The 27,672-nt window shown below is 42.6% G+C and overlaps 1 protein-coding gene across 2 annotated transcripts in view; it reads right to left on the bottom strand.

The window, feature by feature from the left end:
* SND1 (staphylococcal nuclease and tudor domain containing 1) overlaps positions 1–27,672 on the bottom strand; it is a 657,666-nt gene that overhangs the window by 378,787 nt on the left and 251,207 nt on the right. For both annotated transcript variants that reach the window (XM_083183246.1, XM_083183247.1), the window contains exon 14: positions 5,866–5,938. In XM_083183246.1, the coding sequence (XP_083039372.1) occupies positions 5,866–5,938 (73 nt within the window). The remainder of the gene's footprint in view (positions 1–5,865; positions 5,939–27,672) is intronic.

Genomic DNA, 27,672 nt, shown 5'->3' with positions numbered 1-27,672 from the left:
CTGGAACTCCAAAAAACCTAGAATTAGCCTATACAAGCTAATGCAAACTACTCAGAGAGGTGGAGTTAACCTACCTAATATCAAATATTACAATTTGGCATGTATCCTTCGTTTTGCTGTAGATTGGATTGCTAATACTAACATTTTTACGGATGTTTCTTTAGACTCCCAGCTCTCCCATCCCCTTTCTCTCAGCTATATTCTACACGCTAAACCATCCCACCTAAAGTCAGCCCAATACGATAACCTCCTCTTATCATCCACAATCTACGCATGGAGACGCGCTAGGAAATCATTACACCTACAGTGTTATCACTCCCTATCCCTACCACTTGTCGGCAATCTGGAATTCCAGAATGGCGAAACCACCTCCCCTTTCGCCACCTGGCGTTCCCAGGGCATTCTGGCATTACGACATTTACTAAACACCCTACATACCCCGTTAACCTTTGATGAAGCTGTATCACGTTACCACCTGTTGCCACACCATAAATTTGCATACTTCCAAGCAACACACTACTTGCAATCCATACTCACCAAATTGCGGCCCCAAGATATCACAAATCCCCTTGATTCCGTCATCCGCACCTGCACACACTCCATATCCACATTATACGCACGCATACGTCCTGAATTGGACCCTGACTCGGACATCCAGGGACTTCACAAATGGTCATCGCAGACCACGACTCTAGAGCCTGAAAACATTTTAGACACATTCTTATCCAACCTCAAACTTATTCCGGCTAGTTCCTATCAGGAAATGTCTTACAAAATTTTACATAGGGCTTACTTCTCCCCTAAGCGTTGCCACCTGATGGGCACCGCTGACTCTTCTGACTGCCCCAAATGTCACTCCCACGATGCTGACTTACTTCACTGCTTATGGTCCTGCCCACATATCCAAACTTTTTGGAACACCCTACACAACTTTGCCACCTCTTCATTGAAACTGGTTTTTCAATGTAATGAGGCATGGGCGCTGTTTGGATACGTTGCAGACCAATCCTCTGTCCCAAAACACGACAAAAAACTCCTGGTGATCCTATCTGCCGTCGGCAGAAAAGCCATCCTGCAGCAATGGATACACACCGCAGCCCCCTCCCTAGAGATGGCGACATCTAGGCTGCTCTTCCTATTTACCATGGATTGGCTAGAGACGTCTCTCCATAAGGAATCTTTGACCGCAACCCTATTCCAATGTTGGGATAAATACATCCAAATCTTACCATCTAGGACCAAATCGGCAATTCAACTGTGCTTTCAGTCCACCTCATGGTATAACCTACAACTCCTCCAGAATAAGACCCCTGTCACCATTTAGACGCCATATCTCCTGAGAGATGTGCACTCTTACTCCATACTCCATACTCTGTTCCCACTTTTTTCTTTCTCTCCCATGTATTCTTTGCTGGATGGCTGGATCGGTCCATGGATGGGTGGATGGCCTGGGACTAGAGGCGGGCTGTTATTTGTTTAGTTGTTTAGTTAGTTATTTGGATATTTTGAAGTCAATATCTATTAGGTACTACCGAACGTGTATTGATATCATTTTTGGGGCTTGCATTCTGACCTGAATGCTAAGGCTTTACTAATTATTCTTAGCAACTTTCTTTTTTATAAACTACTGCTCAATTTACTGTTTACCACTACCGAAGTTGCCATGCCAGGCTCCTTGTACCATCTCTTTCATTACCTATAATATGTTAATTATTTTTGGAAAAATTTGAAAATTGTGAATTGACCCTCATAAAATACTGTCATGTTTCTAATCCTGATGTCTGTAACAATGGTGATATATGAGGCTCAATAAAATATATTTTGAAAAAAAAAAAAAAAGAAAAACCGCATGAAATAAATACTATGTTTTATGCAAAACAGAAAGCCTATGAAGAATTCATATCTCTCTTCTTGAATCACTATGTCCTGGTACCACTATGAAATCAGACAGGTCTAACCTGTTCTCAATCATATAAACTTTCTATTGGTAGATGTATGCTGTGTGATATCATTGCATAATAATCTGATCACTAATTAACTATTATAACTATAAATAACCACACGGACAACTGAAGTGCCTTTTAAAATTGGTCAACCAAAATTTATTTAAATCTTTAAACTAAATATGGTGGCAATAAGAAAGAACGGTCAGACCCACAGTGACACTACAACTTAACACCGACAATCATGTCAACGACATGGTATTCTTTAATTTGTTGGCAACGGGACTCCAACTCTCTCCCCAATACACCATAATAGAGCCGGCCAGACAGCCAGACCCCCGGTAGGAAAGCCACTTTATACAATGTATTGGGCAAAGAGCGCACCCTAAAAACAGCAGTGCAATAGCCACTGTTACTGCCGTTCTTTCCCGCCACAAATATAGGTTGACAAACCAAAACCGGCAAAGAAAAAGAAAAAGAAAAAAACGGGTGGGGACAAAAAGGGGACTTGGGGAGGGAGGGTGGGAAAAATTCCAGAGAAAGAGATGGAATCTTCTAGTGCATCTCACAAAATGTCAGATTAACCCCTCCCTGACACTCCCCTTATTTAAATTACCTACATGTCTAGCCTGTTAACTTTTTCACTACCTAACTGAACTTTGCAAGGCTCACACAACTCCTCAACCTAGAAGTTGATAATTACTTGTGCTTTTTGCACTCGCTCTTCATTTCTCTCAAAGAGCCTGACTATAGTCAAAACAAGAGGCAGGAGCCGCAACCATGCTGTAGGCCTTCAATTCAGGTGATGTCATAAGTAATATACCTTTGTACGTGTTAAAAAAATACCAGTTATTTTTAAGCATGTGCAAAGGTATATACTTACACCACCTGAATTTAGAAGATTCAACTATTCATATCTGCGTAAGTGAACATTGTGTTCACATGAAGTGGACTTCATAAGGATCATTTCAGGTCACGAGTAAGTTCGGTGGATTAAATTTGGAAACTCCCCTCTAAAAATCCTGCGTTTGCCACTGCTCTTCTCTCCTGGAAGATATATGAAACAATTCTTGCTACTGCTGTGAATCCTACAAAATAACTGGACCCACCGCCTAAGCCACACTCACTGGAAGAGTTATTATTGTGATCCTAAGCTTAATAGACAATCAATTGTCAACTAGCACCTGTATTGGCTCTCACGTGTGCAATGGACTTCCTAGGAAAAGGTGATATTAAACTAGAAGTCCAAGCATGTTTAACCAGCTGATCGTGGGAGGGTACACTGGGAATTGCCGTTTTAGAACACTAGGAGAGCTGCAAAATGTCCAGGCCTAGGCTAGTCTATCATTTATATTTATTTTGTATGGGGGAAGAGAAGTTAGGGGATGCAGAGTAATGCTGGCCATACATTAGAATGCCTTTCACCCAACTAATTAGTTGGATGGAATAAAAATCTGGTACTGGATGGGAGCAAATGTGGTTTGTAATTCAGTATTTTGCTTCCAAAACCTGGAAACAGACAAAAACCAGTCAAACAAGGTCCTGTAGTTGATTCGGTATTATTAGAACAATCTGACTGAATGTGTTTGTCCATTTTCTGGTGTTTGTGAGCAAATTGCTGATTGTCGTTTGCTTCCATACAGTACCGGATTATCAGTCCAACCAACTAATTGTCAAATTTTGTCTATTGTACGGCCATCATCACAAAGGAACGTATTGTTTTGTACCATGGTTTCAAAGTTTTAGGACCTAACTCCCACCAATCAGTCTGCCTCGATCAGATAATTGCAAAATTACACTATTCTCCAGCATTGCACTGTTTACTTGAAACAAGAGCACTGAAAACACAATTGCCACAGCAAGTCTGAAACACTGTAAATCAAAGTTTTGCATAGCTGCACACCTTGCCTTATGCTGGCCATATACTGTACTAGACCAACTTTCATCCAACTCCCCCTTTGCTCCAATAAAGTACCAGATTTTTAATCCATCCAACCAGGGAAGTTGGTCTAATGTATGGCCAGATTTAGTTACCAGAGTACAATAATGCAGCCATCCAGAGTGCTAACAGCTGGTTTAGAAGCTGAAGGTCATAGAACAGAGTGGCAGATTTATTAAGCTCGGTGAAGTGATAAAGCTCCTAACTGAAGTTACAGGCTTAGTTTGAAAAATGGAGCTGATTGGTCTGTGGTAAAAAACAGACACTATCACTTCATCGAGCTTAATACATCTACCCCTAAGTACTGGATCTAAACCTGCTTTATAGTCAATGCGTGAATGTTATGCTACACCTAATAAAACAGAAGTAATAGTGAATTGAAGGCTCTCTCATAGCCTCTCTCTCAAACTAGAAATGTGAGATGTCAGGGATACTATAAAATCGTAATCAGATTCCGTTCGCTCATGCAAACCAAACTAGGAGTGAAAAATAGTGTTTATCTGCAAATATAGCTCATACATTATCAATTTATCAGGAACCATGACTTGCAGCCTTAAGTCGAATGTCGCGTTCAGGATTTTAGCAGAGCCTATAATTACTGTGAGATGTTCGATTATAAATGCTTCTAAAAACAAGTTTCAACACTGTCAGCCCATTTTCTAGATTCCCAACTCTGACTGTGCAATTACCAGTGAGGGCAGCTGCACAACAGAGATGTGGAGCACAGCAGGCTGATGGGAATAGAAGGTATGTTTCGGATAACAACCATCGCCACACAGGAATTACAGAATGATTAGTAAATCGCATGTAAAAGGCAAGCTGTGCAAGCATGACACTTTCATAGTAAGGAACATGGGCCCAGAAAATAAACTGCTTTGATAATACCTCTACCAGACTGTGGGGTATGTTACACTATTTGCATAGAACTGTATGTATGATATGTTGCATAGAACTGTATGTATGATATGGTGCTGATGTATAAAGTGTTTCAACTATCTTACAGAAAAGTGAAAAGCAGCACTAGAAATCAATCACCACTCAGAATACATAAGAAATAAGAGAAAAATGAGATAGTAAAGCCCCATTCACACTGGATCAGGCCTAGACAACCTGCGGCTATCCAGTTGTTGTGAAACTACAAGTTCCATCATGCCTCGCCACAGCTTTGCTATTAGAGAATGCTAGAACTGTGACAATGCATTCTGAGATGTGTAGTTTTACAACAGCTGGAGAGCCACAGGTTGGCTAGGCCTGATCTAGTGTGATTTAGATGACATGGGTGCTGCTAGTCAAACTAGATAGGGCATCACACTCAGAAGGGCCCTTCTAAAGTATATCTTTTTAAAAGTCATCTAGTGTGTATAGGGCTGAAGTCACCAGGTATGGGAATGAATCAATCTAGACCAGTGATGGCTAACTGACACTCCAGCTGTTGAACTACACATCCAAGCATGCCCTGTTAAATTTTTAATATTTGGCCATGCTGAAACTGATGCAGGGCATGCTGGGATGTGTAGTTCAACAACAGCTGCAGTGTCAAGGTTAGCCATCACTGATCTAGACCATGGGTGGGCAATTTGATGCCCTCCAGCTACTGCTAAACTACACATGATGCCACTGATTGATCATGCACATAACAGAATAGAGGCAGGGCATGCTGGGACATGTAGTAGCACAGCAGCTGGAGGGTCATTTATTGCCCACTCAGAGCTACACTGTGTTCTATCAGTTGGTGACTAATTACGAGATACAGTATGATAATGTGCTTGAATCCTGGAATTTACTCAACAGTACCCCCAAATATGGGCAGACATCACTGTCCAGAGCCAATGCATACACTTTTAACAAGGAATGTATAGTTTGTACCTACAAATTGGATCTACTTTTTAGTATACCTTTGGCCCTCCACCTCCTAGATCCAAAAAATATGTTCCATTAATTTGTATTGTACATAAGTGCTGCAACACAAGTTTGAAGTCTTACCCCAGAAATGTCTGCCACCCTGTGGATAGGAATCTCCTTCTTGCTGTGCAGGCCTTTGGCATTCTTGATGGCTCTATGTAAAAGCAGGCATTAAATTAGTATGGGAGAATGCTTAACATAGAAAAATACATTGTGCCAACGTGAATTTGCTTGGCAATTTCCACACCTATTTTGACAAACATTTTAGTTAATCATAATGCCTTGTAATGTTTACCTTATATAGGAAATAAAAAAATATGTTACTCAACATTTTTTTTTTTTATTAATATAACAAAATGAGAGCGACACTGGAATTTTAGTGGATATTTCTTACACCTTTCAGATGTTGGTACTTAAAGGGTCAAATAAAAAGGTAGAGAAATCTCAAAAGAACAGAACAGGAGTATTAAAATTGGTACTTCAGTTTCCCTTAACTTAAAATACCTTTATTCCCCACAAGGAAGAAATATTACACATTTTGTATGATACACTAGACAAGTGTTTAAATAGTGATGCCAAAATTGATAACATTTCCTGTATGTGGCGGAAAACACTTGATGCCTAATGCTGTGACAGGTGTCAGACATGACTTACGCAGCTTATAAGAAAAACAGAAGAACAAAGAAAAAAACAGGTATTGCCTGTGTTATAGATGCAATATCCAAACAGGAAAGAGCTGGGGCATTCAGAAAACAGCTCCGCAGTGAGTGCTGAGTCTGGCTGCAGAACTCCCCTGCAACTGTGGGAGGCCAGAAAGGGACAACACTAAGGAGGAAGGGAATTGTTCGCTGTAACTAACCGCAGGATAATTGATCCAGTGGGGCCATGGCATGAAGCAGCGGCTGCTATTGTTGTCAGGGACCATCAGAGCCTCCAAATTCAGCAACAAAAACATAGGTCTGTCACCTTATTATGGATGCTATGTGTTCTTCGGCATTAAAAGCGATATTTATTCTATGGCACAAGTACATTTTGAACTTGGAAAACTCAAAAAATCATAGGGGGACACATGCTGTGTAAGCTTCATGGCATGAGGCCACACAGGATATGCCAGTGAGCAGCCAATCCCCCCAAAAGCCTTTGACAGCTAGTCCTAGTATTGAGGGGGGGGGGGGGGGGGCTGTAATAAACTGCTGCCATCAATCTATAAAATGTTAGGCACAGGAGGGCTACTATGAGTAAGGAAATGTGCAGTGCCTCAAATTTACCCTTTTAGTGTCGATGTTGCTGTGAGAAATCCTCAAAATATCCGCTACTACAAATGCCAGCATCTCTTTTCTTGGGTACAATATTTAACTTATCTTCAATTAATTGACTTGGCTGTATATATTTATACTACAAGAACAGTCATTGAGTGGCGCTGTCATTTGTAGTAGATACGTTGAGGCATCTTTCAAAGCAGCATTGGAACTCAAAGGGTTAAGGCAGCCTCTTAATTTATGTAGAAAAATCAGAAGACAATAAGGAGAATATTTCTGTAATTAAAATATAGTCTCCCACTGCTGTTGGGCAACAAAGAAACAATTAAGAAACTGCAGTTATGACACAGCTGAGGAAAAAGTATCTCTGCTAGAAAGTTGCTGACATTTCTGTAAATCTCCATTTTTAACTTTTACATGGTCAAGAGATACAGTAATCCAGGAATTTTTAGAGCTATTTCCCAATATCCAAACAAAACCGCACCAAACTTAGCCCTTGTTGCGTTGGCAGAGTGTCGCGATGTTTCGGTGATGTTAATCCAAACAGAGTAATCAGAATGTTGGTTTAAGTATTCAGATGATAACAGTAGTTGAAGATGGTCGCAGATGAAAATGTCACACTGCCGGGAGAAGAGGCAGGGGAAGTCGCTGGTCGCTTATCACCGGTGCACACTCCAATCTCTGGCAATATGGTCGCTCAGCGACCATATTTCCAGCGATATTTGCTATAATCGCCCCCGTGTGTACGCACCTTAAAAGTAATCAGGTTCCTTCCTGTACAGACCTAACCTAGGGGACTCATTAGAGCATGCTAAGTGCTGTCTAGTGGACACAGGAGACCCTGGTGAAGAGAGCTCTAGTCTCCAACATGCTGAGCATTAGTGCCACTTGTAGATGCCACCTACTATGGGTTCTTGTGTTTACTATAAAGGCAAACAACAGCTACTATAGCTGTTTGACAATATATAACTAATCGAATCCTGCAGAAACTTAACCGCAGCTGTCAGTTTCCTGCCGCCAAGCAGCCATAAGTGGGGGTTGGCCAGAATAAAGCCACAACTATTAAATGCACCATGTTAAAAATCAGCTTACAGGTCAAACCCCATGTTAACTGGTGTGTAGGCGTGGGGGTGTGTGTGTGTGTGTGTTGGTGTGTTTTAGATGAAAGATACAAGTCTGATACATTTGATCAATAACTTAATCATTTCTTAAATTTAAAAAAACAAAAAACATTGTTGGCCAGAAAGTGATGTACAGTAATCAAACACGTACTTAAATTAATATCTACTCCCGCAGGCTGATATAATAAGGGTCATAGCTCTGACGATTCTAAAACATTCATTAGCCAGGTGGTAGAATCATATGCTCCTTATTGTTCTCCAAGATCCCTTGTACACTGTTTACAGATATATCTGGCTCTTAAATGATGAGCCCATCAGTGAAAATGCAAATCGTGCTACATGTCGCCATCCTACGCCATTCTCTCAGTCTGCCACAGCAGCTGGAAATGGGAAGAGTGGTGAGAAGACAATATATAAAGCATGTTCACACTGTGTAAGCAGACAGGCACATCGTCTTACATCAGCATTTGCATCCATTTTTAAATGAAAAACCCAGTAACCCTGCTATAGAGAGAATGGCTTTATAGCAGAGCAAAATTTTCCATCTCAATAGTAATAATGCTGCCTTTTCTTTAATTCATATGACTGCTTAATCACATGAAGGGGATTTAAATGCAAAGCATGCAGCTTGCGCTTTGGAGTTAATGGGAAAAATCCTCTTAGGTGTAAAGAGCACAGCTCTCCAAGGGAAGCAATGCAAGTAAGGCTGGTCAATTAGAAGGAGGAAACAAATTAGCAAGCGCTACCGAGCTGACATTAACACCCATTTGCCATCCAATGGAAAGCAATAACCATACATTTAATACAGCAAGCCACACAGAAGAACATATGCAAAAGCCTGGACATAAAGTACAGGTTTTTTTTTTCCTTGCTATGTTCTCGTTACTCAAAAGCAAAAGATCAGCAAGGTTAGAGCAACGCCAGGCCAAGTGGGTTGCGCACCTGTTAATAGTTTAGCATGGTCCTTGCAAGTGGCTGGCCTGTTTAGATTACCACTCAGCATGATTCAATAAAAATAGCTTTAGTCTGTTCTATTCCTCTACCACCTGTTGTCGGCAAAGCCATTGTACACAGACCTTTCCATCAAGGATGAAACAAACCAACTGTCTCTGAGCCACCCACCCTCTGTGCAATGCTGACTTTAATGGCCAATGAGGCAGGTGAAAAGCAGTAGTCATGCAGAGTTTCCATTCATAACCAGCTCATATGTGGCTCAATGATCCAACAGGTAAAAGGTTTGGACCTCTCCTGCAGACATCCTATTATTTACTTTACAAGCACAATCGCATTTTACTCAGATAGAAATCTAAATAAAAACACGACCAATAGAAGCTTTTTTTCAGGCTAAATGCAGTATAAACAATATAAACACACTGAAAACTACGACGCCAGTTACATTGTTGTACTGTATTCCTAAATTAATAATGCAGAGAGAAAAAAAAATGTAGGCGGGGTAAATACAAAAATTAAACCACATAAAGACTATTATGCTGTCAGAGAAAATATTATTAAAAAGTGTAAACAAAATTAAATAAAGCCACAACGTTGCCCACAATATATCAAGTGGGGCCTAAGAAGCATATAAAGCAGAATATTAGTATGGAAAATTTCCAATTGACAGATACTTCTAGACTCCGTACGCATCTAGTTGCGCCATGTCATGGTCCGACTCTGTAGTGCCAGGCACACTTTCAGCTTTCTCCAGTAAATAGCAATTTTAGAATATATCAGCACACGAAATGCTACATTACACTAGTCCCGGAACACACTAATGTTATATTTCTTATACAGATACAGCCGCAGTCATACACTGAATAAAGACATTCCGCATATAATTTTAATCAAAATACCAGAGAGGAAGCAGGGAGGTTGAGTGAGACCAATGCTTATATTTCTGAGCATCTGTAAGTCAATGGTGACCAAAAGAAAAATCCAATATATAATATAAATATATAATATAAATAAATAAGATAAATATCTATACACTTACAGCAAGGGATACAATCAGTGGCATAACTAGATATTCGTAGGCCCTATAGCAAAAGTTTGTAAGGACCCCCTATATACCAAATAATGGCAAAAATGTATATGGCAGATATAACGTCTACATTAAAGATGGGCCACCTTCAGCTCTGGGCCCCACAGAAACTGCACCTATGATTGTTATGTCCTAGGATACAATATATAGTGTACTTTAATGTAGACTCAAAATGTCTGCAACATAAAAAATAGCATTAATATAGGGGTCAATTATATTCAAAATGACGTGAATTGTGCAGGGAAGGAGCTCCCGATGCTATTCTAATAAGCGCACTGTTAAGATGGAGAATACCAATACTCGCAGGTGTTGAGCCGCAAGTAGTCATTTTCCAACTTAAGTGTCCTGTAGCGATGTTGTTTGCACCAACCTAGTTTTCTCGAATTTCAGCTCACATGCCAGGACTGGTGTGAGCAGAAATCCACTAGTCGGTGGTAGCAGTGCTCTGATTTGAATAGCAATGTGATCCCCCTTATGGTGTTCTTCACATAGTTTTGAATATAATCAACCCCATAGTATGTGATCAAGTTCCGTTGACACAAGCAAGCAAAATCTTACTATAGGAACCCTCCTTTTAAAGACAAAAGGCAGAAACACACCTGCAGTCAGTACGATATCTTATAGTCCGTAAGGGGAGGTCTATGCAACCAGATGAATGATCCATGAGACGATAAATGGCAGCTCCAGAAACTGCATCTAAAACACTTTGAACACCGCACCTCAACATTCCCCAGAGGCATCTCGGCTAACAGCCAGTGAGAATCACAGAATCAAGCTTTATGCAGATCTTACGTGGCTATATCGAAGCATTTTCATATGTAAAATGCAGATGATCCAAGCAGCATTTGAAAGGCTTAAGGAATATTCTCACCAGGAGGGAGAGAAATCCTTAGTGCTCTATATATTACCAAACTACTATTCAATGGCATGGTTTTGCAAAAGAAGAAGAAATGAAGCTCATCAGGACAGTTCATTCTGCGTCCACTGGGAAAATGTACAAAAATGTTGATTTGGGGTATATTTTAAAATTACCTCAAATCCGACAGAAATTGGTACTTTGACTACTACAGTATCTGACAGTTTAAAATAGTTTGTTTACAAATAGTTTTTTTTTTTTCTACTATTAAAATAGTGATGTCAACAATTTTTTAAGTAAAAAATGTGGGTGATTTCTCCAATTTAAATGTCACACTCAAATACATGTTTAAATCGGACTTCATAATGCAAACTCTTTCCTATTAGCCAAAACAAGTCACATGCACAGCAAAAAAAAAAAACTTAATTCAGACAGTGATCTGCATACCACTACAAAACATACAGCCTTGCAAGACACTTGAATTGCGATGATTACTACAATCAATATGCAGCCAACTGCTTATTTTAGATGTTCATAAACAGACCTTTTGGGTTGTGGTTTAGTGTTTGCAAGGAGCAGACTTGCTTCTCCAGACCTCCTGACTGGCTTACTAACTATAGTTGAGCCAGAGAAATACCTTAATATATCCCCTACATCACCCCTATACAGCAGCTGGGTCCGGTGTCCTGCTGCAAGCTGTAGCGGCTGTACCACACACACCTGCCCTCCTGACAACCCTACCATTGCCTGACACTGTGGGACAGAATCCTCTGTCCCCGAAGCTACAAACACCAGCAGAGGTTGATGCGAAGTCAGCCCATCGGGGACCCAAAAAGGGGTCAACACAGTTCCCCCACATATATAGAGCCCCACACAATTATACACCTAATAACATATTCGCCATATGACCTGGCTTGATCTGCATCTACCTGCAGTCTGAAGACCACCAGGTTGTGCTACGGAGTGGTAGCACTGCTCCCTTTTTCTTGCTTCTGCACTGAGTGGTAGCTATTGTTGAAGAGCCTAGGGATTTTAACACCTCTTGCATAATTTTATTGCTTTCTCCTACTGGGACTGAACTACACTTCATATGTTTTTGCAAAGTTAACTCACTGCTACTCCACAATAATTATTCTGCTTAATCTGCTATTTACACTATAGATTGTATGCTTGCAGCAGGGCCCTCCTACCTCAAAGTCTGTCTGTTGTTACTCAGTTTGTTTTATCACTGTCTACAATTGTAAAGCGCAACAGAATCTGCTGCGCTATATAAGAAACTGTAAATAAATAATTACATTAACTGAGAGGTCTAGAGCTCCATCTAGTGGACATTCATTTCCTTGCCCCTCGGATGGCATTGACAAAGCCATACTAATAAACTTTATCTCCTACCATTCCTATCCAGGACATTTTGATATTAACAGTGGAACCTTACATTTTTTGCCTCATGATTTGAAAGCTTTTGCAGACCATTTTTGCAATTAATATGCCTTCAAGATGAAGCAAAGCCTCCAAACCAGTCTCACAGATGAAACTCTTCCTCTCCTAAACTTTAACCTAAAGGTTTGGAAACACAGCCAAAGATATTGACTCTATTCACACACAGCAGCAACTTCAGCACTTCCTGCTGTCATTCCAACCTGGGAACAAATAGGGGATATTAATGTGGGCGCCATGAAGCTACTTTTGTCACACTTTAAAGATAAAGTTGCGGATGAATTTCGAGCTTGGTGATAGCATTAACCAACTAGAAACGAATATGGAAGCTGTTGGATCACAATGGTTTACAAGACTCAGGATGCACTTGAGGCAGAGGTACAGATATCACGAGACAGTCACTGAATTGGAAGACCAATCACGTCGCAATAACCTCAAATTATCAATTAGTATTTTACATGATTACGCTGTTTACTTGTTTAAGAAACTTTTGCCTCAGGTCTCTTCCACAGATCTAATCAACCAAATTCAAAGGTTGCCTAAAGCTAGGATGGCTCCCTACAATGTCTGTAGATATGTCTGAGGATGCATTACTTTCACATTAAAGAGCTCCATCTCTTCGAGGATTTGACTCCAGGTACATATCTCAAAAGACACTCCTTTCATCCTATTACCTCTGCCCTCCAAAAGGCGAATAACCCTTATTGCTGGGGTCTTCCTACCAAGCTGTTGGCCTTGTGTGAAGAGAGAACAAAGCTCCTCAACCTATGTAACATTCAGCAGAACTAGTTTATGGTGGGGTAGCGATACAATTTAGATTATCTGCTGCAAGGTCTTAGATAGAATATGCAGTATTGATTATTAAGGAATATAACCATGTTTTATTTAATATTGCCTTCCTTGTTCAAGTTTCCCAGGTTATTTTCCCCAATAATTTTCTATATTTGTAGATAGTTCCTGTATACTATTATAGCCTTTTGCTCATCTCGATACATATGTTAGATGTAGGGTACCTTTTGCTCCTCTTATTTCAGTTTCTTACTTAATATAGTAGAGCTTAAATGAAATAATTCAGGTAGAGTTAACTATACTGTGGAAACCAATGCAGCTCAACCTTACTTTGCTTCTGGTAAAAAAAAAAAAAAAAAAAAAAAAAGATATATCTGGTTAGCATTACTGAGCTGAGGTCATTGGTTTAATTCCATTCGTGGACCTAACTGTGCGGAGTATGTATCTTCTCCTTGTGCTCGTGTGTTTTTTCTTTAGGTGTTCCGGTTTCGTCCCAAAATTCATAAATATACTGGTAGGTTAATTGGCTCCAACAAAATTAACTCTAGAATCTCTGTGTGCATGTACATGTGGTAGGGAATATAGATTGTAAGCTCCACTGGGACAGAGACTGTAAATCGCTTTGTAGCAAAAGTAATCTGTGGACCGGCTACTATGATATAATAGGTTGGGGTAAACAACTGTGAAATACAAAGAGTTCCAGATTATTGTATCGTTAAGTGGTGTGGTGATACAATATTAAATTGCAGTTACATTAGGTTTATTGACCGGTATTGTGATCTGCGTGCACTCTGTCCAGATAGCCTCCTTGGCTGGTGGGTATTCATTGATAGGCTAACATTAAATAGTTCAAAACCCTTATGGTCAACATATGAAATGGTCAACATGAGGGTTTTAGGTGTTTTGGGATTATTATTTTTTTTAAACTTTACTAGCCAAGCGGATGCAGATTGGGGATGGCAAAGCGTGCAGTGGTAGTTAGGCGAGGCCCCTTTCCCAAAGCATGGCAAGTGAAGCAAGACATGTAAGGGGATGCATTACACTAATTTGGAGGCCATGTGCTTAAATGTACAAATTGACACCAAAATAAACTCATTTTAACCATTTCTATGTCAACTTTATGTCTAGGTCTACCTTGTTCAAGAAGACCATTTTGTGATGACATAAACACTGTAAACCAGGGGTTCCCAAAGTTTTTGAATCACGGCACCCTGAAGCATCAGAAATGTTTTCATGGCACCCCTAGGCTAAAGGTTTCTTATTGTGAAAGTCAGAAACAAATATTAAGTTAAATAAATTATGTTTATCTCATCCTTAGGATCAGTTATGTGGTAATGGACAGGATTCACTTCTGTTTGTCCACAATTTGACTATTACAATGGACATAAAAAACTTGAATTGGTCCTGGACCACCAACCCAGGGCACCCCTGCAAGTCTCCCAAGGCACCCCAGGGTGCCACGGCACACAGTTTGGGAACCACTGCTGTAAACCCTTTTAAACAGTGTTTCCCAACCTCGGGTACTTGTACCCCTGAGAGGTACTCTGTAGACCGGTTGGTGGTACCTAATATTGGTAATGGCGGAAGAAGTCTCCCATTGCCATAGAGAAGAACCATGTTACATCACTTACGGTTCCATCTACAGTGTCATCAGCATCTCCTCGTGCTTTTGCCCAACCAGCAATCCACTGGGAGCTACCCATGCTGCCCTCAGACAGTGATCATCTTCCCTGCATTGATATGGGTGTAGGAAGCAAAGGCATTAATCCTACGAGCATTAGCGTGAACCTCAGAGACCGTACACAGCCAGTGTCCAGGCACAAAGGGACCAGATTCTTGACTGCACACTACTCCTTCATACCGCCCACTTCCACTCCTCTCGTAAGTACTGTAGACATTTCAAATTGAGAAGAGGGGTTACTCATAAATGAAAAGCCTAATATCATTCAGTGTCCAAAGAAACCAATGCTTCTCCATAATTGGAACAAGAACTACAATACATCCAACAAAAGCATTTGAAGATCAACATTAATAAAGCTTCAATATAACCAAGAGGGGTATCCTTCCAGTATGTAAAATTTGCCATTATGGAACACAGGCAACCAAGCAGAGCCTTTAATTATATATTGAATCCTAAGTTTCATGCATGTTACATACCACCCGTCCGGGATTACTCCGGACAGTCCGGTAATTAAGCCAGATGTCCGGAGTCCGGACGGGTGACGTTCCCGGACTATACAGTGTCCGGGAACCGCAATGTCACTACCACTACTAGTGACTTACTAGAGCGCGACGCGCAAGCCGAGGTGAGGAGATGCGCCGGGAGTTGACACGGGGAGAGATCGCCGCTGTGCAGACCTGTCTGACAGTCTGCTCGTCGGCTATTTCAAATCTCGCGGTTCTTCAGCCAATCAGGAGTGGTGGATCCTGATTGGCTGCTAGACCGTGAGATTTGAAATAGCCGGGCGGGGGTGGCATTGTAGCAGGCACTGCACTGGCAGGCGGGACATGTGGGGTACCTGTGGGAGCAGACGCGCTGCTAGTTACATCATGAGACCTAGACAGTAAGTGTAACTGCGGCTGCTGCTGCTGCGTAAGAAGCGCCATGTCAGTGCTCCTGATGGGGCAGCACCTCATCCCTGTGACCTCGAGCCTCCGCTACCTTACAAGCAGTTTTTTTTTTTTTTTTTAAATCAGTCAGTGTCAGTGTCAGAAAGCTGTGTCAGGGAGCAGTGTCAGTCAGCGTCAGGGAGCAGTGTCAGGGAGCAGTGTCAGTCAGCGTCAGGGAGCAGTGTCAGGGAGCAGTGTCAGTCAGCGTCAGGGAGCAGTGTCAGGGAGCAGTGTCAGTCAGCGTCAGGGAGCAGTGTCAGTCAGCGTCAGGGAGCAGTGTCAGGGAGCAGTGTCAGTCAGCGTCAGGGAGCAGTGTCAGGGAGCAGTGTCAGTCAGCGTCAGGGAGCAGTGTCAGGGAGCAGTGTCAGTCAGCGTCAGGGAGCAGTGTCAGGGAGCAGTGTCAGTCAGCGTCAGGGAGCAGTGTCAGGGAGCAGTGTCAGTCAGCGTCAGGGAGCAGTGTCAGGGAGCAGTGTCAGTCAGCGTCAGGGAGCAGTCAGCGTCAGGGAGCAGTCAGCGTCAGGGAGCAGTCAGCGTCAGGGAGCAGTCAGCGTCAGGGAGCAGTCAGCGTCAGGGAGCAGTCAGCGTCAGGGAGCAGTCAGCGTCAGGGAGCAGTGTCAGTCAGCGTCAGGGAGCAGTGTCAGTCAGCGTCAGGGAGCAGTGTCAGTCAGCGTCAGGGAGCAGTGTCAGTCAGCGTCAGGGAGCAGTGTCAGTCAGCGTCAGGGAGCAGTGTCAGTCAGCGTCAGGGAGCAGTGTCAGTCAGCGTCAGGGAGCAGTGTCAGTCAGCGTCAGGGAGCAGTGTCAGTCAGCGTCAGGGAGCAGTGTCAGTCAGCGTCAGGGAGCAGTGTCAGTCAGCGTCAGGGAGCAGTGTCAGTCAGCGTCAGGGTGCAGTGTCAGTCAGCGTCAGGGTGCAGTGTCAGTCAGCGTCAGGGTGCAGTGTCAGTCAGCGTCAGGGTGCAGTGTCAGTCAGCGTCAGGGTGCAGTGTCAGTCAGCGTCAGGGTGCAGTGTCAGTCAGCGTCAGGGTGCAGTGTCAGTCAGCGTCAGGGTGCAGTGTCAGTCAGCGTCAGGGAGCAGTGTCAGTCAGTGTCAATGTTAGAGAGATGTGTCAGGGAACAGTGTCAGTCAGCGTCAGGGAGCAGTGTCAGTCAGCGTCAGGGAGCAGTGTCAGTCAGCGTCAGGGAGCAGTGTCAATGTTAGAGAGATGTGTCAGGGAACAGTGTCAGTCAGCGTCAGGGAGCAGTGTCAGTCAGCGTCAGGGAGCAGTGTCAGTCAGCGTCAGGGAGCAGTGTCAGTCAGCGTCAGGGTGCAGTGTCAGTCAGCGTCAGGGTGCAGTGTCAGTCAGCGTCAGGGTGCAGTGTCAGTCAGCGTCAGGGTGCAGTGTCAGTCAGCGTCAGGGTGCAGTGTCAGTCAGCGTCAGGGTGCAGTGTCAGTCAGCGTCAGGGTGCAGTGTCAGTCAGCGTCAGGGTGCAGTGTCAGTCAGCGTCAGGGTGCAGTGTCAGTCAGCGTCAGGGAGCAGTGTCAGTCAGTGTCAATGTTAGAGAGATGTGTCAGGGAACAGTGTCAGTCAGCGTCAGGGAGCAGTGTCAGTCAGCGTCAGGGAGCAGTGTCAGTCAGCGTCAGGGAGCAGTGTCAGTCAGCGTCAGGGAGCAGTGTCAGTCAGCGTCAGGGAGCAGTGTCAGTCAGCGTCAGGGAGCAGTGTCAGTCAGCGTCAGGGAGCAGTGTCAGTCAGCGTCAGGGAGCAGTGTCAGTCAGCGTCAGGGAGCAGTGTCAGTCAGCGTCAGGGAGCAGTGTCAGTCAGCGTCAGGGAGCATTGTCAATGTTAGAGAGATGTGTCAGGGAGCAGTGTCAGTCAGCGTCAGGGAGCAGTGTCAGCCAGCATCAGGGAGCAGTGTCAGTCAGCGTCAGGGAGCAGTGTCAGTCAGCGTCAGGGAGCAGTGTCAGTCAGCGTCAGGGTGCAGTGTCAGTCAGCGTCAGGGTGCAGTGTCAGTCAGCGTCAGGGTGCAGTGTCAGTCAGCGTCAGGGTGCAGTGTCAGTCAGCGTCAGGGAGCAGTGTCAGTCAGTGTCAATGTTAGAGAGATGTGTCAGGGAACAGTGTCAGTCAGCGTCAGGGAGCAGTGTCAGTCAGCGTCAGGGAGCAGTGTCAGTCAGCGTCAGGGAGCAGTGTCAGTCAGCGTCAGGGAGCAGTGTCAGTCAGCGTCAGGGAGCAGTGTCAGTCAGCGTCAGGGAGCAGTGTCAGTCAGCGTCAGGGAGCAGTGTCAGTCAGCGTCAGGGAGCAGTGTCAGTCAGCGTCAGGGAGCAGTGTCAGTCAGCGTCAGGGAGCAGTGTCAGTCAGCGTCAGGGAGCATTGTCAATGTTAGAGAGATGTGTCAGGGAGCAGTGTCAGTCAGCGTCAGGGAGCAGTGTCAGTCAGCGTCAGGGAGCAGTGTCAGTCAGCGTCAGGGAGCAGTGTCAGTCAGCGTCAGGGAGCAGTGTCAGTCAGCGTCAGGGAGCAGTGTCAGTCAGCGTCAGGGAGCAGTGTCAGTCAGCGTCAGGGAGCAGTGTCAGTCAGCGTCAGGGAGCAGTGTCAGTCAGCGTCAGGGAGCAGTGTCAGTCAGCGTCAGGGAGCAGTGTCAGTCAGCGTCAGGGAGCAGTGTCAATGTTAGAGAGATGTGTCAGGGAGCATTGTTAGTGAGTTGTGCCAGAGAGTTGTCACGGTCAGTGTCAAGGATTCCGACGACATTATAATTATAAGGTTGGCTGACATCAGGCTGGATGCTGCATGTCCAGCCATTCTAGTGTGCTTCCACTGCCTACCATCAGTAACAGTAAAAGTGACACCCCCCCCCCCCCCATGGCTGCTGCTGTGTGGCACACTGGCACTGGCTATCTGAGGAGCCCTAAGTTGCCCCCTGCTGCTTTAATGCTTGGCCTATTGTCCAGACTAAGTGACACTGACACCATACCAGCTGTCCCAGAGACCCAAGTCCCAGTCAGTGTCTGTCTGACAGACTACTGAGGCACCCTCCACTGCCCACCCCAGCCCCACCACTGTGTATTGCAGGCCAGTGCTGTCTCCAGCCCTGTGTGGGCTGCCTGTGGCTGAGGCTGCCCCCCTGCCTTAGCAGGCCCTAGGGTCCCCTCTTGCCCTCAACAGGGACCCTCTCTTCTGCTCCTGCTGACCTGACTGATAGAGCATGCAACCCCTGGCATAGAGCATGAAACCCGTAGCAGCAAGCATGTAGGTAAGCGGCACTTATGTGGCATAATATGTAATAGGCATTACGGCATGTGGTATTATATGTAATGGGCATTACAGTGTGTGGCATAATGTGGAATGGGAATTACAGTGTTTGGTATAACGTGTAATGGGCATTATAGCATGTTGCATAATATGAATTGGGCACTGCGGTGTGTCGCATAACATGTAATGGGTATCATGGCATGTGGTATAATATGTAATGGGTGTGGGACTTGTAACAAGCATTACGGTGTTATCCATAGGTTTAAAAAATTGTTGAGCCCTGGCATAACTTGTAATGGTCATCATGGCCTCTGGTGCGCACGGTCACTGTTGTCCTTCTTTTATGGAAAAATTGTTGAGCCCTGGCATAATGTGTAATAGGCACTATGGCATGTGGTATAATATGGATGTGTGACGTGTAATAGGCATTATGAGGCAAATTTTTGGTGCGCGCCTTCGGCGCGCACTGTCCATCTTCTCCCTATTTTTTTAAAAAATTGTCCACTCATGGCATAACGTGTAATGGGCATCACAGTGTGTGCCATAATATATAATGGACATCAGTGTGTGGCATAACATGTAATGGGCATTACAGTGTGTGTGACGTAACGTGTATGTGGTATTACTGTGTGCGAAATCAAGAATAGATTTGAAGCAAATGTAAAAAATAATAATAATAAGGCGGGTCAAGGGGCGGGGCTGGGGGCGGGTCAATGGGTGGGCTGGGGGTGTGTCAAGGGGCGGGTCACTGTCCGGGAATCGCTCAACACAAAGGTGGTAACCCTATACATATGTCACTTGATAACTTTCACTTTACAAAAACTTTTACTCTCCACTTTTCCCTAGCTTCACACCAGACATAATCCAGGACACTGCGGTATTTGGCCAGCCACCCTAAAGTGGCAGCATGCCTGGCTTGTAATTGCAAAGCAATTTGTAATTCAACGTAAATGAATGGAACTATGTAAATTATGGGAAAAAAAGCAAAATAGTGATTATCCGATTAAGTAGCACATCTGCAAAAGGAGAAAAGGAATAAGCAGGCAATGAAAGATATGTTAAGCAGGATTGCACTTCACACATCTGATCAAAGGAGAGGAAGACATTCACTTTTTGCAGAGGGCATAAATCAAATACTTATGACAAAGCATACCTAGCTCCGGCAATGTGTCCCAAGTAATTTGCAAAATTGCCAGGAATTAAAGAAACATCAATGCCTTATGCCCCTCAGCATCTAAACAAAAGAGACTGATTACTGAAACTATTCAGCCATTCATCAATAACTGAAGCTCAGAGATTAGAGCAGCAACTTTTATCAGCCTCCAAATATGATGAATGAGCAACATTTAAATGTAAGGGCACGGATATAAATGCACACAGATAACAAGCTGCTGCGCACATCTATATACAGCATGCACTGTATGTTTAACACCATATTTATAGCTAGGCTGCGGGTGACACCAATTTAACAGCACAACAAAGGGATTTAACTTCTGGATTATTACAGCAGTGAGGCTTTCTAGAACGTAATCTGAGCCAAGAATCCACACGCCAGGAATTTGCTAATTCTCATACTCCAGAGTTATAAAACCCTTCCTTTCCAAGGCTGCTCTATGTTTTGCTGCCAAATCCGGCATCTCCACAGCAACCACAGAGGCCTTTAAACTTCCTCCAAATTTTACTTTACCAGAGGAGAAAGTGAGCAGTGCTGTTGCCTGTACGTTCAGCTGGAGATATAGCATGTAGGGAGAGCGCCTGAAACATCTGCTATGCTATTGTGGGAACAAGAAAGGAAAACACTAAAAAAGAACATTTCTTTGAAACATTGAAGCTTGGACAGTTGGCACTATATTCCAAAAAGGTACCGTGAAGTATAAACATTTGTTCCATTTTGCAAATTACGCATACAATAATTGCCAATATCAAACAAACTTAATAAATGTTCTTGAAATGCTGAACTAAATTAATTGCAACACTAGATCTAAAGGAATCCTAAAAGATCACATTGTAAAACAAAAAACTTAAAGATGCTTGTTAACCGCCTTCACATGCTTTAGACTCAGCCAGTTTCACCATGAATAATTAATTTTGCTTAAATTTACATACACAAAAAGGATTGTTTCAGGAAAAGGCAGGGAAGCTCATTTATATCATATTACAATATACATCAATTTAAAAGTCTTATATGAACAAATAATGGACTGAGAATGAACTTCTGAGTGGTGGCCCCAGGTGCAAAAAATATGCTTAGGGAATCCATCTTTCGCGCCACCCCATAAAATGCAAAACTGTAAGGAGAAACTTGGAAAAACTGAAAGTGACTGGTAAAGAGCATCAGAGACCGGCAATGGGCACCGTCCAGGAGAGAGTGGCAGGCAGTGGATGAGAAGAACAGGAAGATGTCATAAGCAAGTGGCAGAAGGGGGGGGGTGACTGGCGGTGTGTGGAAAATATAAAAATGTACTTTACCTGCGACCAGAATTGCCAGAATTGCAGTGCATGGTGGCACCATCTTGGGTAATAAAGCTGGGTACAGTTAAGAGATTCCTGGTACCAAGAACCGCTTCAGCCAGAGAACTATAAGTCATCATCGAGGCAACAAGGAAGTAAGTGGGGGTGAGCTAGGAAATTAGGGGAATGTCTACCCACCTCTCCCTCCAACCAGACCATCACAGCAGCTAAGTCTCAGTTGCTCATTACAGACAGTCTGCAGAGCTGGCTCAGGAGGCGGAATATAATCAGTCTGACTCATTGTAATTCTGCCTGTGGAGGGACCCAGCGTAATGCAAAAGCTGCACCGCTGCTAGATTTGCTTTTGATTCTGGAACAAAAAGGTAGACCTCTTATTAATTAAAAAAATATAAAATACAGTAGACAAAGCAGTCATGCATCATCTCTTCTAAACTACAGGTGCCATGCCAGCTGTGAACAAATTCGCAATGGCTAAGGGAATGCCCAGAAAATGGTTCCGATATGCCTGCATTTTTCCTAGCCACTCCTCTACTGTTACCTCCCTTAAACTACCTGTCACTTGCTTTGGAAAGAAATCTGTACATTCGCTGTACAAAAAGAGCTCAACTATAAAGGATATAGGAACTTCTCAAATATCCAGAAAATGCAACCTATAACCTGCTTTAAATATATATATGGAAAGAAGGTAGTGGCCCCAATAATGCGCTTAGAGAAGAGCAGCACCTCTATAGTACCTCGCTGTTAGTGAAGGTACAAGTGGGTACAAGTGGGATAAGGATAGAAAGAAAGAATAGGGGTGCGCTGAGTGCACCACTAAGTGGCTTTACATATAATAAATCAATAAAATAGATAAAAGCAAATAAACATTTATTGGTGGTTTATCCAGTAATGCGTTTTCATTTCACGGTTTCAGATTTTTCAGACTAGTGCCACATACAATGTAGATCCGCGGATCTACATTGTATGTGGCACTAGTCTGAAAAAAAAAAATATATATATATATATAATGGACAAGTCTCCAGAGTGCTCTTTTTTTTGGAATATATATATATATATATATATATATATATATATATATATATATATATATATATTTATATTTATATATTCCAAAAAAAAGAGCACTCTGGAGACTTGTCCATTATGGACAAGTCTCCAGAGTGCTCTTTTTTTTTCGACATGATATTACTACTAGAGTGGCACCGGAGCAGTTGCTATTTTGGAGTGCCGGCATAAGTGGATAGATATAGATATATATATATATATATAGATATATATATCTATATATATATATCTATATATATATATATATATATATATATATATATATATATATATATATATATATATATATATATATATATATATAGATAGATATCTATATCCAAAGAATGACCTCACGTGGTCCCTAATAGTGTAGCAGCTACTCTAAGACCTCCCCGGTTAGTGGGAGGCAACAATGAACATGGAAAACAGAAAATATAGAGAGCGCTTCTACCACCAAATGGAACTTTCACCAGTTTGTAATCTTATACAGTGCAATAACCCAATACAATGTATAATCATAAAACCAGAATGCTTTATTTATGTTTCAAAGACCACATCTGGACATTGTATCCTTTTCGGAAAAACAAAAATCAATAACCCGATGCGTTTCGTCTTCAAAAAGACTTCATCAGGGGTTTTACACTAGGTGTGGTTTCTAACGCTTTAACTCGCGTGTAACACCTTCAGGGTTTGCAGGCTGTAATAACCTTCCCCTCAGTGGGGCAGATTCCAAATATCCAAAGCTTCCCCAATTGGGTTAAAAAAGTACACAATATATCCAAAACCTTCTTTATGCCCTTATTTAGGGTGCAGGCACATGAAATCCTGAATTAAAGGGATCATCCAATTAATAAAGAACTGTCGGCGAGATCTGTGCAATGAAAATGGCCTGATCCACCAAGTCTGATTCACAGTATCAGATGTTTAGCTGTAGAATGGGTATGGTGCATGTGGGTATCAGCAAAATAAATTTCTACAAACAGCTCAATTTCTGATCTACGTGGAGAATGCTGGACAAGAGCTGTCTGCAGACAGCTCTTGTCCAGCATTCTTCACGTAGATCAGAAATTCCCTAGAATCAGCGCACCCCTATTCTTTCTTTCTATCCTTATCCCACTTGTACCCACTTGTACCTTCACTAACAGCGAGGTACCCATTTTACAGCTGAACATCTGATACTGTGAATCAGACTTGGTGGATCAGGCCATTTTCATTGCACAGATCTCGCCGACAGTTCTTTATTAATGGGATGATCCCTTTAATTCAGGATTTCATGTGCCTGCACCCTAAATAAGGGCATAAAGAAGGTTTTGGATATATTGTGTACTTTTTTAACCCAATTGGGGAAGCTTTGGATATTTGGAATCTGCCCCACTGAGGGGAAGGTTATTACAGTCTGCAAACCCTGAAGGTGTTACACGCGAGTTAAAGCGTTAGAAACCACACCTAGTGTAAAACCCCTGATGAAGTCTTTTTGAAGACGAAACGCGTTGGGTTATTGATTTTGTTTTTCCGAAAAGGATACAATGTCCAGATGTGGTCTTTGAAACATAAATAAAGCATTCTGGTTTTAGGATTATACATTGTATTGGGTTATTGCACTGTATAAGATTACAAACTGGTGAAACATACACATATACATACATACATATACATACACATATATACACACACGCAAATGTGTAAGCCACAGAGGGGGAAGTTAACTAATCAGTGATTACAGACATTGGCATTATGCACAAATGTATTGAATGGAGGTGAAACTCATTAGGACATATCCCAGCCCTACAGACAAGTAATACAATTTACTTGCTTCCACTGAGTGGTTCACATTATTTAAAAAAAAAAAAAAGCCAGTTTAGAAACTCTTGCTCAAAACTGCTCCATGAATAGTCAGGAACTATGGACTCATGCCAATGAGTTGTACTACATTTCCTCACATTTTGTCTATTCATATTTTGCAGAATGTTACTCTTAAGTAAACTCTAGCAGTTTTCATAGCGTAGGCCCTATACTTGTGCCGAGACACTAGCAGTCTGCATAATATAGGATCCATTCTAGAACCAAGACTACCGCAGTTTGCATGGAGTAGGCTCTAAAGCAGTCTGCAAGGAGATGTACAGATGGAGCCATCCTCATCTAGCCGTCTCTGGATAGCCATGGCTTTCCAAGGCCTGTTGTTCTCAGCTGCAATATAATACATAAAACAATGCAGTAGGGGATTAGCAGAGTAATCCTATTACTCACTTAATCCTATTAAAGGGCTAGATGAGGATGGCTCCATCTGTATTTGGCATCCCGATTGATTGGATATTAGAGGTCAGAAGAACGATACCAGAACACTAACACCTGTGGCTATTCGGACACCACAATCCCAGCAGCCACTATGCCAGGAAGGGTTAGGCTGCAGAGGTAGGGGTATGGAGTTAGGGATAGGTTAGGATTAGTTTAGTCGCTACTTTTTGCTGGCATTATGGTCATCAGGGTGTTGGAATCAGTATTTTGACCCCCAGCATCCAAACTGCTAGTAACCCATACCCAAATGGGTCTGCAATAGCTGTACTGTATCCACAGCATTATTAGAGATCATATTATCTTGTCAGTGATTTATGTGATTAGGTAATGTTCTGCACTCTACTGCTTAAGTCTACTTTATGCTATGTACTGTAGATCTATGTTCATTTGCCCATGCCTAGCTGCCTTTTGCCATGTGACAGGTCAAAGGGTGAAATCCTCCATTTTACTTACTGCTTCAGTTAATCTATGATGAGATGCTGAGAAGCTGTGTTACTACAGGTCTGCTTACCCCTACAGGCTTATATCTTCTTATCACACATAATAATACACACAATAACAAGAAGAACATATATATTGTGTACCCATGATCTCTTGTACATGTACATTGATGTACCCTGGATAATTACAGCTACATTATATGGACAATCATCTCAGTCTGTATCAATAAAAGTTTAAAGTTCCAGAAGTTTCATTGTGCATTAAGAGAAGATGGGCTTGGTTAAGCTGTCTGAATAGTTACACACTCCATACGTGTAATGAGGGTCAGAACAGTAAGAAGATAACCTTTCTGCGGGCTCAAGCTTACAGACTCACAGCCAGGCTGGTGAAACCTCCATCTCACAATATACAGATCCACGATCCAGTGACCACATCCATACAGCCAGAACTTTCTACAAGTGTGCTCCGGATTCATCGTCACGTGCAGCTGATATCGGATCTAAGGAGTGTGTGTCACAGTCAGCTTCACACAGATCTCAAGTAAGTGTGTGCAACACATAACATATCCTGATAATCATCAGTCACAAAGCTGCACGTGCCACATCATGGCAGACTATAACTCTAATGCAGAAACTGCAGCAAATGCAGATGATGAAATCCCATCACAGTCCCAGCAAGCCAAAGATGGCATTAAACCTATACGTACACTTAAGCTGTCTCAAAAGGCCAGGGAAAAATACATCGGTGAGAAAGAGGGATACCAAGAAAGACTAGAGAAAGCATGGGATAGAACTGAAACTGATATGCTTAATCTGTCATCTGCAAGCAGCATTCAGGAACAACTCCATAATGCTTTAGATCAGCTCAGGTCCAGTTATGCAGCCTATAAATTGCAGGCAGAGAAATATTCCACCTTTTTAACCAAAACAAATGTGGAAGAAAGCTTGATGGAACGTGACATACAGAGAGACATTAATAAGGGTCGTGACAGTCTCATAATGAATGCAGTAACAGAGGCAGAAACTAGATTAGACCGCTTAGAAGTTCGCTCACAATACTCTAGTTCATCCAGCCACCATTCAAAAAAAATCAAGATCATTGCGTTCCAGCATGTCCACAATGAGTGCTGCAGCCATAAAAGCACGTGCAGATGCTGATGCCGCAAAAGCACGGGCCTCTTATGGAAAAATGGAGATTGCATTAAAATTAGAAAAAGCACGCCTGGAAGCCAGTTTAGATGCACTGCGTCAAGAGAAAGAAGCAGCGGCCGCTGTTGCGCAGGCTGAGGCCCTTGAAGCAGCAATAGAACAAGGCAGCAGAGAGGATCTAAGTAGCCAAATTCTCTCAGAAGACCCTGATAAGCGCACCAGAGAATATGTGCTAAATTATCCCAGTGAAGAACCAGTTGTAAATGCTGAACCTTTAAATGCACAATCCGGCAGGCAAGTTGGCAGCCATTACAGTGAATTAGATAGCCTTTCACAAGCAAATGTACCTCATCAAGATCACTTACCAAGTATAAATCAGCCAAACAGTATGCCATTTTCCATTCAAGAGCAAAAACCTACTTATGGATTACAAATACCTGATCAGAGGTTCGTCCCACCTACCAGACAGATTGGGCAGAGTGATGCATTGAATCACAACATCCTAAATACACCACATCATACGCATGCTGTTACATCAGAAATGTCAGACTTTGTTAAATTCATGGTTCGCCGTGAGCTAGTTAGCACAGGGCTTGTAAAGTTTGATGACCGTCCAGAGAACTACAGATCGTGGAGGGCCAGCTTTCAAAACTTAGTCAATGGCCTGAACATCACTGCAAGTGAAGAACTAGATCTTCTAGCAAAATGGCTAGGAAGCAAGTCTTCAGAATATGTGAAGACACTAAGGTCAGTCAATGTGAATAATCCTTTAATAGGACTGAAACTGGTATGGGAAAGACTTGAAGAATGTTATGGTAACCCAGCAGTCATTGTAGAAGCCCTTCTTAACAAAGCTAGAAACTTTCCCAAAATCTCCAACACAGATAACCAGAAATTGCGAGAATTAGGAGACCTGTTGTTAGAATTAGAGTCAGCTAAAACTGATCCATTTTTACCAGGACTAAGCTATTTAGATACTGCTCAAGGGGTGAAACCGATTGTTGAGAAACTTCCATATAGCATACAAGAAAAATGGACTTACAAAGGCTCAAGGTACAAGGAAGAAAATCAAGTGGCTTTTCCTCCTTTCTCTGTCTTTTCAAAATTCATTCGAAGTTTAGCAAAGACAAAAAATGACCCAAGTTTTGCCTTTAACT

The sequence above is a fragment of the Crinia signifera genome, chromosome 4, assembly GCF_055691185.1.
Source record: "Crinia signifera chromosome 4, ASM5569118v1, whole genome shotgun sequence".
Classification (NCBI taxonomy): domain Eukaryota; kingdom Metazoa; phylum Chordata; class Amphibia; order Anura; family Myobatrachidae; genus Crinia; species Crinia signifera.
Note: the sequence above shows the minus strand (reverse complement) of the source record. Positions and strands in the feature narration are given on the sequence as shown.